We start from the raw sequence: 10487 nt of genomic DNA, 5'->3' as shown, positions 1-10487 counted from the left end.
CCCCCCCAACTCAAGCATCCAAAACCATGTTTATCAACCCCCATTTGTCATTCGTGCAACTACTTACAGGGTCTTAAAATAATAATAATAACAATAAATAGCATTTGTATAGTGCAAATTCCAGTATAACAGCAAAATCAAGGCGCTTTACAATCAATATTATTACCAGCAGACCCGATAGCATTCTGAAACAATCTCAACTATCTGAGAAGCTTTCACTGCCCACAGCCAATTTACAGATGCTAAAACTGGAACATATTGGTAAGATCTTTAGCTGTCTATGGCCGGGTACCCATTCACACCTGGGGGAAGTGAGAAAAATTTGTTTGTTGTTATTGATCCAGCAACAGCTGGGCTCTCGCCCTTCTGTTCAGAAAATTTGTGTAAAGAGCCTTTTCTAAGGACACAATATCAGGCCTCAGCCGTGAACCCACGACCCTGCAACCTCATGATTACAAGTCCAGTAGCCTAACAACTAGACTACCGACACCACATCTTAAACCTAATAACAACATTTCTCCATAAGTCTCACCTTTAAAGCCATACTGTGCACTGACGTTGAGAGCAGTAGTCTTTGCCCGGTTCTGAGAATTCACTTTGGCCTCGGCTTTCAGCAAAGCACGCACCACATCTCCTTTTCCTTTCCGGGCAGCAATGAGGAGTGCCGTGTTCCCCCTCTCGTGTTCCATCAACTCAGTATCTGCATTGTGATGCAACAGATAATGGACAATTTCCACATGCCCGTTGTTGCAGCTCAACATCAGCGGTGAAAAGCCCATACTGTTCACGGTGTTGACATCCGCTTTGTACTCAAGCAGCAGACGAACCGCTTTCTGGTGTCCATTGGCGCTGCATGTACTCAAAGCTGTGTTACCCTTGTGATCATGAGCTTCGATATTAGCTCCATTCTGTAACAACACTTCCATACAGCTGCAGTAACCGAACTGTGTGCTAAACATGAGCGGAGTCCAGCCCTGACTCTCTGGTTGATTCACACTGGCTTTGTTATCAACCAAAAATTTTACCAGCTCTGCATCTCCTTTATGAGCGGCCATCATGAGGACAGTCCTCTGCTTAGCATCCACCAAATCGACACGAGCGCCGTTTTCCACCAGTGCCTCCACAATGAGACGGTGTCCGTTCAGAGCAGCTGTGTGGATCGGGCATTCCCCCTCACAGCCGACTACATCAATCTTTGCTCCATGCTGCAAAAGGTGATCAACCACCTCTGTCTGTCCATTATTTGCACTGATGGCCAGAGCCGTATGGTTATTGCAGTTCCGTAAGTTCACGTTAGCACCACGGCTGATCAGTAACTCCACAATACAAACATGGCCTTTTTTAGCAGCTTCGTACAAAGGAGTATCCCCGTCTTCATCTCGAACATTCACAGCAAATCCCTCATCTAGCAAAAGCGCCACGCAGTCATACCGTCCATTTGCAGCAGCAATATTGAGAGCTGTAGAGCCCGTCTTGGTACGGGTGTGCTTGTCCACCCCATGTTCAAACAGTATACTGACGATGGATGTATAGCCAAATTGAGCTGCCAACATCAACGCATTCCAACCTTTCTCCTCCACGCAATTCACCTTGGCCTTCTCCCGAAGCAGCAGCTCTACAATGTCCTTGTTGCCACTGTACGCTGCATCCATGAGAGCAGTGCGTCCCTTCAAATCCGATAAGCTAATGTCCGCATTCATGCGCAACAGAGCCTGGACTATTTCGAGGTGACCTTTAGCTGAGGCAAGCATAAGAGGTGTGTCTCCATCGGTGTCAGCAGTGTTTACGTCTGCTCCAGCTTTCAAGAACAGAAGAACATCAAAGAGATGTCCCTCAAAAGCAGCAATACCAAGAGGAGAGCGGCCATCTTTGCAACAAAGATTAACATTAGCTCCATGTTCGATGAGCAAAGATGAGATTTCTCTCTGGCCACCCATAGCTGCTTTGTGCAAGACAGTGATCCCCTTACGGGACTTGAAGTTGATGGACGGGTACGGCTTTTGTTGGTGATTGAGCAGCGCACGGACTATGTGCTTGTGTTTGTTCTGGACAGCCATGTTCAGAGCATTAATGCATTCAAAGTCAAACATGAGGGCATCAGCTCCATTTTCTAAAAGAATCTCCACAATACCAGTGTGTCCTTTTAGGGCAGCGCACATGAGAGGTGTATCACCATCAGTATCAGCGATGTTGGGGTCAGCCCCTGCTTTCACCAAGGCTTCAACAATGTTCCTGTAACCATCAAGAGCAGAAACAAAAAGAGCTGTGCGTCCATTTTTATCTGCAGCATTCACATGGGCACCATACTTGATCAACTTCCGAACTGTCAAAGCCTCACCATGAGCAGCTGCCATGATTAAAGGTGTGATGCCAATCTTATTCACGTGATTCACATCTGCCCCAGCTTTCTTGAGAATCTTCACATTCTCCAAGTGGCCATGGCCAGCACAAATCTCCAAGGCCGTCCCACCAGAGATTTGAGTTAGGTTCACGTCAGCACCATTGTCCACAAGCAGCTGAATTGTCTCTGGATTTCCGTACTGACCACACATCATGATGGGTGTCCAGTTACGCACGTTTGTGGAATTTACATCTGCCCTTATTCGGATCAACAAACGCATAACATCAGTCATACCTTCATGAGCAGCCGTGAGAATTGCATTGTCTCCTTTATTGTTTCTTTTCTCAATGTCTGCATTCCTGTCCAACAAGTCTCTGACCAGGTTCTCCTTGCCGGCGGCAATAGCTGTGACAATTACACTGTTACCTTGGTAGTCCTGTATGTTCACGTCTGCGCCATGCTCCATCAATAGTTGAGCCACGTCTTCTTGGCCAGCAGCACACGCCATCATGAGGGCAGTGTGACCGCGGCCGTTCTGTCCATCTATGTTAACCCCTGACTCCAGCAGTCTGGTTACCAGTGACAGTCGTCCTAATGTTGCACAAATCATGAGAGGTGTCGCCCCACACGACGGATCTTCTTCATCCATAGACGCATGCGTACGTTCTCGAAGTTTCTGCCAAAGTTCCTCATCTTTCACAGTTTTATCCTTCCCCACAAGCTTCTTTAAAAACTCTTTGCTTTTATCACTAGGTTTTTGTCTTTTTCCTCTTTGTGCAGACCCACCACCTCCAGACTGCGAAGCCAGTCTTTCCATCTGCTGCATGAGATCAGACATTAAGTCTTGTCCCTGCCCAAGACCACCTTTCTTCAATGCCTCAGCAATATCTCCATCAAACCCCAATTTCCCTGCCATTTCCGCTGCATCTCTTGCAGCCTTCTCGGCTGCCTTCTGCATGTCATTGCCCATTTCGACTGATGTTCACAATATTCAGCACACTTTAGTTTAAGATTCTTTAATGGGCACAATACACTTTGAGAAAATTCTCCAATGTTCAAGAATCACTTTTAGGAATAATTCTAGCAGCAAAATATCTTTTGGTCTGTTACACAAGTTTAAGCTGCAGACCACCAATAAACTCCATGGGACAAAGGTTATGGATGTAGTTCCGTGTCATAAAAGTACTTAGAGAGAGAAGTGTTTGTCTACACACTGTGCTATTAGTACAAATTGTCTATTGCCCAGGCTTTTAAAGCGTGTACAATGAAACAGACGTTGAAAAAGCTTTCTTGACCCTCGATATCGAAATGTGGAATAAAAGTGGCCATCAGTTACAACAAGCAGCCTTAAGGATACAGAATTATTTCAAATGTTATTGATAGAGGATTTCCATCATTTAATGAGATGTTCAATATAATGTTCCTGCTCTGGTCCGCTTCATCTCTTGGAGGTGTGTAGCTTGGCTGTGGTCAAGGATCTCCACAAAAGTATAATGTTTTCACTGCGTCTCAGGAAAACGACCTTCATACAGACATCCACAAAGGAAGCCTCTGCTTTGTTCAGTTCCTAAAGTGAGGAAATGAAAGAAGATATTATCAAAAGATATACAGGAGGGTTTGGATGGATAGATGAGTATAAAAAAGGATAGATGAGTATAAAAAAGGATGAAAGAACTGAAAATAAGCTTACTCACTTCTGGAAGAAAAGGCTACACCAGACAAGGTACAATTTTTAGTTTAAGTAGAGGTTTTACGCCGCTCGAAACTGCATAAGGTCATATGAGCGCCAGAAGATTAGAGGTGTTACAAAAGAGAAAAAAACATAAAAAAGAAGAAGGGGAGATAAGGAAGATAGATTTTCCATAGAAGAGAAGAAGCAGCAGCAGCAAAGAAGCAAACCGCACCATAGCATCCGCCAACCACCCACCAAAGTATAATTTAATTCCAATACAAAAATTTGGGGTTTTTTTTTCTGAATCAAAGCTCCATAAAAAGCTCATGAACAGTGTCTTAACTCTTTCCAGGTGCAGTTTTTTGGGGGTCAAGACGTAATTAACTTGTGGCTCGATTTGGCTACACAGGTGGTGTACAAAATAAATTTATATAAAAGCATAACCATCACTCAAAGGCAACATATGATTTATAAAATTGAAGAAAATTGAATGAAGAATACATTCCAACATGAAACAAGGATTAATTTTGAACATAAGTATGCATTACAAGGGTTAGAATGGCAATGGTGATGAGAAAAATAAATTTTGATGGAAAAATCACCAAACATGTGAAAGCAAATCAGCATAGCTATCTAATCATATCCAGGCCAAGAGCATAATCCATAAATTTCTAAAAGCGCAGCTTTTTATTTGAAAGCAATATTCAAATTTTTGTTTGAATTATGATATTTATACTGAGTCCAGTTACATTGTTTTGTTGATGCAAGACCACAAGAGCTAATTCACTCGTTTTTCGCCAAACCGACCCTTTGACAAAGTGAAACTAGATGTTTTGTTTCCTAAATCCTTTCCAACTTTTCAATAACAATAAAAAATAATTATAAATGACGGATCATGTTAATACTTTGATACTGAGGCATCCTATCACCGCCAATATATCGGCGATACGTTCGCAAGGGGTATGGACTCGCCCCTATATCGGCGATACGTCCGGAAAGAGTTAAACAAAGTGCAGAAATTCTTTAACTCAGAATATGTCTGCCTGGAATTTACAAAATAGGTATCTTTCTTTCTACAATGGTGTAAATCATTCCACCCCCCCCCCCAAAAAAAAAAACAACAACAATCAAAATCACACAGTTGAAATGCACTCCCCCTCCTCCATCTTCCCCCCTCTTCTAACTACTACAACTACAATAACTACATTTTCAGTATGTCTACTGCTACTACTATTTCTCCTCCTCCTTCAACTACTACAATTACAATTGTGAGGCATCGTGACGAAATCAGGCACTCATCAAAATAATGAAATCAAAGAAAATGGCACTTTTCTTCCTGTTTGGCAATTTTCATCGAATGTTTATTTTTTTTATTCAACACCTTTTATGTCTATTTAAAAATACATTGCTGTGTGGATTTTACGGGAAAACAATGATTAAAGCTCACAAAAATTTAATTTACAAATCCCAAGGACTCTCAAGCTTTGCAAGTCATCAAACTTTGGTGACTATTTTCTCGTTCATTTTACACCTAAAACCAGGTGACCCCCACTTCCTTCAATCTGACATATCTCGATTTCTGTTGAAGCTAGATCGCTAATTCTTTTATTGAAAGGAAGGCAAATGTAAAAGCTTTAAGACAATACTAAAAACTCCATATGCCCAAAAATTGACAAGTGCCTGATTAAAGCGTGCCGTGACACGATTTCATTTTGCACTATTTCTACTACTACTACCATGAACCTCTTTCTTCTCCTAATCCTTCTCCCTCTCCTTCTCCAATTACTACAACTACAATAACCACATTTTGCATTATTTATACTGAACTTCCTCCCCCTTCTCCTCCAACTACTACAATTCGATTGACAGTACATTATGTGCACTCGTTATAATGAATTAGCTGAAAGTTTAAAAAAAGTTTTAGTAGAGGTTTTACGGGGCTCACAACTGCATAAGGTCATATCAGCGCCAAGGGGTGGATGTCAACAGAGATGCCCTTACAGGGAATCAGACTTACTCTGCTCACCTCTCTAGCTTCAACAGCACAAAGTCTGCTTCGACTATCAAGGCAACCTGGAAATAGTGAGTGACATTGATGAATCAGCCCATTTGCAATTCTACTGCGCATGAACGAGAAATGACCCCCCTTTGGGAATGGCCTAAAGACACTTCAGTCAGTGGCTTCGCCGTTGGGGGTAATTAGCTGGAAGCCTATCCCTTTATTTAAACCTTTTGTCATATCTTATCATGTTTATATGTGACAGATCAGACTGAGGCCTGATCAGGTGGTATGGAGTATTTTTTTCAATTTACAACTTTATCATGAGAGCTCCAGCATCTACAGCACTGTTGTACTGTACATTGAGTTCAGCAAACAGAATCAGAAATGCCTTACCTCGCAGGCATCTCAAGATCAAGCTCAAAAGCATTTTATACAGTCTAACCTGTCCAAGGCAAAATCGCAAGGCAGCCCAAAAAAAATTCTGTCTTTGACAGGAGGGGAATTTATGGGAAGAACTAGGTTTCCACACTCAGTCTCACCCATCAGTGTAATAAGCACTTACAATTATATTTTTAACAAATGACACCCCTCCCAGACAGGTATAACAACAATTTGAGGGACATTTTTCTCAGATGGCCATATGATCAGCGTGGCACGCATTGGTCAAACATATTTGTTTCACACCTCTGGATACCTAAGAAAAGTTTCTGGCTGGAGCACCACTTGATTTCTTTCACAAGCAGTCGTTCTAGACTTCACATCCGCATCACCCAGACCACCTGCTCACGGCTCACATCGATGAGATTACAAGCTACTCCCAATGCCACACCCCTTTTTCTCTTCCTCGCCTGGAGGCATGGCAGAAAGTTTAGAACTGATGGAACCAAACTTGGCAATTTTGATTCAAATCAGGGCTGAACGGGCAAAGCATTTTAATTCTGCCTTGGACGGGTCAAAACCCTCCAAAGGGAAGGAATTTCGCCTTTTGTTTCTGGATTGACCTGGGTTCAGAATCAACCGTTGAACACATGAAATACTGAACTTATAAATGCTGAAAACTGGCTTGCTGTTTTATTCCTTCAGAGCCTTATAATCCTCCCTAAAGCTATACTTACCCCAAATACCGTCAGTTGTATCAATATGCACAGGTTCATATAATAAAATTGTAGTCTTTTTCGATTAGGTGCTGGCAGACAGTGCAGAGAACACCATCAAAATAAGGGCCTAATATAATTGTGAGGCATCAAGGTGAAATCAGGCGCATAGTCAAAATAATGAAAGTGAAGAAACTGGCATTTTTTCGCAGGTTTGAGAATTTTATAGAATTTTTAAAAAAAATTTTTATCAACACCTTTCATGCCCATTAAAGAACACATTTCAGAGTGGATTATTACTGAAAAACATTGATTAAAGGCATAAAAGATGTAAATTTTCAGTTTCCTTTTACTCTCAATATACAGAAATAATGCAACTTTAAATAAGGAAGGTGGCCATTTTCTCGCTAATTTTACCTCTGAAACCAGGCAACCCCCACCTCCTTCAATCACCTTATAGATCTAGATTCTAAATCTATCTTGATTTGTATTCAAGATAAATAAATGAATATTTTTTCATCCAAAGCAAGACAAATGAACAAATTTTAAGAAAATCTAGATCTAGATCTAGAATCTCTAATAACTAACTATGCCCCAAAATTGACGAGAACCTGATTCCACCGCATCGTAACACAATTAGATCTAGATCTAGATATAGATATAGATTTAGATCTACACTTAGATCAAGATCTAGATATAGATCTAGATTAAGTCTAGATTCTAGATCTAAATATAGATCTAGATCTAGATTCTAATGTAAACATCTAACAACTTTTTGTCATTCAACCCTAGATAGATTCTAGATTTAGAAGTTATTACAGAATCATCAGTCTTTGAAATATATATAGAAGTCTATATCAAATCAGTCTTTTGTAGCATTCTGAAAATGTATCAACTACAGGCCTATGGCTTAGGTCAATCTCGAAGAGCCAACCCAAAACTGAAAATAACGACCAGGATTCTCCTCTATTCACAAAACATTGAAAAAGTGATACATCATCCAGTTTAGTTTTGCAGAGATTCTAGAATCTAGATATAGATCTAGATCTAGTTTTAAGTCAAGTCTTAAGTCTTGGGTTTTTCTTATATTATCCGTTTCCACAGATTTAAGACACACAAAATAACGCGTATAGCCTAGATCTATCTAGTACTAACTTCAAGCCACTCTGTTGTAAAATCGAATTCTCAGGTGATTTCCTTTGTGAATACATGTACATATGTACGTTCAAGACATAAAAGGCATTTTTGCCCTCTCGCTGGGCTTCCCAAATGAAGACAAAATTGCAAGCAGGATGAGAATGACTGCATCTTGGGAATTTCCGGTGTCGAGTTGACTGCTGACCGACCCCAGAATTCTACGCTGCTGACATTAGTTGCAACGGGAGGAATTCCCGTTGCAAGAAAACAAAACGAAACAAAACAAAACAGAAAAGCAAAGCAATCGCGGACTGACTGGTCGTTGATAGACAGAGTAGCAGATCGATGCGGTGCAGCACGTTGCTTTCATGGTCGATGTAGTCGATAAAGATCATTTCTTTAAAAATTATCACACACAATTAAAAAGAGAAAATAATAACGGACAGTTTGATAATAAAAAGGGACGCTTTCATTAATATTTCAAAACTATTTTTAAAAAAAAACAATAATTAATTATAGGGCCAACACCTTTAATTGCTGTTCTCTAAATTTCAAATACTTAATTTGGTGGTTGCACTATATACATTATGTTTATTAATACCTTTTAGTTTTTAGTTCAAGATACATGCATCTACAAGTCCCAGATCTCGAAAACTGGGTGTCAAAAGAATAGTGTGTGTGTGTGGGGGGGGGGTGGGGGGAAATTAAAAAAATCCGAACACTTCTCCCAATCTCCCCCGAGAAAGAGGGGACGCGGGCTGGCCCGAGGAGGGGGGAGGGGGTTTCCGGGGGGGGGGGGGTCTCCCTCCTGACAAAATTTTAATGAATAGATCTACCGGTCCGAGATTCTCCATTGAAAGATATTAAAAACGGGGAAATTATGAATTCCTAAGGTTGAGACATAGGCAAAGTCAGTCCGCTGGTCTGGTATTCTTCAATCTTACCTGTGTGTGATAGAGAGAGAGAGAGAGAGAGAGAGAGAGAGAGAGAGAGAGAGAGAGAGAGAATTAATGATATTATGCAGTTTGTTGAAAATAAAATAAAAACTTATGAACTTCAACCAAAGATACTACACCATACGGCTGTACTATCTTTGCTTCAACTTTCTATTGATAGACTTGACAACGTGATCTATGTTTTCCCTTAGGCTACATATTCCCATCAATGCTGAAAAAAATGCCCCCCCCCAAATATTATGATATAAGAAAAATCAAGCTAGCCTAGGCCTATGTCATCTGAACAGCAGATCTCCACTTTACGTCAGCATAGCGTTGCTTGGTGAATATTGCGAGCCCCCCCCCCCCCCCAAAAAAAAAAAACAACAACAAACAAACAACAACACATAAAGTCTTGGAATGCTATAAATAGAATCGGAACTTCTGCTTCTGACGTAATTTTTCCGTTTCGATGAACATGATGTGACTAATCAACATAAATAGCCTGGGCATTGCCCAAAAGGACGTTTTACAACTGACATGATGACGAAGTAAGTCCTAGAACTTAATCTAGAATTAAGTGTTGCCTGCTATTCTAACCTTAAAAGGAAATACAAGCATTTTTTGTTGTTGTCATAATGGAGTTATAACTGCGATTCAGAACCAATTTATTCATAATATTCAACAACCAATACTCGTTTTCAACCACAGAATTCTACACTAGAATTCTGTGTTTTCAACCTACGAATTATAATCAATAAAAATGTTAAGGGGTTATGTACACGATACGAGGAATTTTCTAGGGGCTTGGCTTTCTTTCAAATTTTAACGGTCATATAGGCTAATTATAGACTAATTAGAAGAATCATGACGGAATTTGTCGAGTTTTATGAAAAAGTTGGTCTCAGTTGCGGCCATCTAGGATTTTTGGCCATGTTGCGGGGGAAATCGTTTTCCACAGAAAATATTAAAATTGAAACCTCAAACTTTGCACACATATTTACAAACAAATTATCTGTAATCATAGGCTCTGAATTTTTCGTATCTGTAAAAAACACAAAATATTGATATCACTGGACCAGCACCGAAAAAAACAAGTATGATGAATACTGATGAGAAAAAAATCAGGATTATTTTTAAAGTAGCCTAATCCATTATTCACAAAATCCCTGCCTATGACCACAGAACTTTTTATACAACACCTGTGTCAAAGTTTAAAAATCCATTGCCCTGAACGCGATAAATTGACTATTTTTAAAACGTTAGCACATTTTTCTGATGGAACTTATCAGGCTATTGATGGTTA

At 40.3% G+C, this 10487-nt stretch overlaps 1 protein-coding gene across 5 annotated transcripts in view; it reads right to left on the bottom strand.

Annotated features, from left to right (window-relative positions):
* The window catches only part of LOC101857810 (serine/threonine-protein phosphatase 6 regulatory ankyrin repeat subunit A), a 24307-nt gene extending 15882 nt beyond the window's left edge, over window positions 1–8425 (bottom strand). The window contains exons 1-3 of one of the 5 annotated variants that reach the window (XM_035971071.1): window positions 8265–8425; window positions 6040–6086; window positions 533–3908 (exon numbers count right to left, since the gene is read on the bottom strand). In XM_035971071.1, coding sequence (XP_035826964.1) covers window positions 533–3311 — 2779 coding nt within the window. In that variant the 5' untranslated portion in view covers window positions 3312–3908; window positions 6040–6086; window positions 8265–8425. Of the gene's footprint in view, window positions 1–532; window positions 3909–5958; window positions 5991–6030; window positions 6087–7130; window positions 7311–8264 lie in introns of those variants that run through there. The other 4 variants (XM_005103400.3, XM_035971074.1, XM_035971072.1 and 1 more) reach the window with 4 other exon arrangements.
* Window positions 8426–10487: the final 2062 nt, after the last annotated feature.

The sequence above is a fragment of the Aplysia californica genome, unplaced genomic scaffold (genome assembly GCF_000002075.1).
Source record: "Aplysia californica isolate F4 #8 unplaced genomic scaffold, AplCal3.0 scaffold00370, whole genome shotgun sequence".
NCBI lineage: Eukaryota > Metazoa > Mollusca > Gastropoda > Aplysiida > Aplysiidae > Aplysia > Aplysia californica.
The sequence above is the reverse complement of the archived record's forward strand: the minus strand, read 5'-3'. Positions and strand labels throughout refer to the sequence as shown.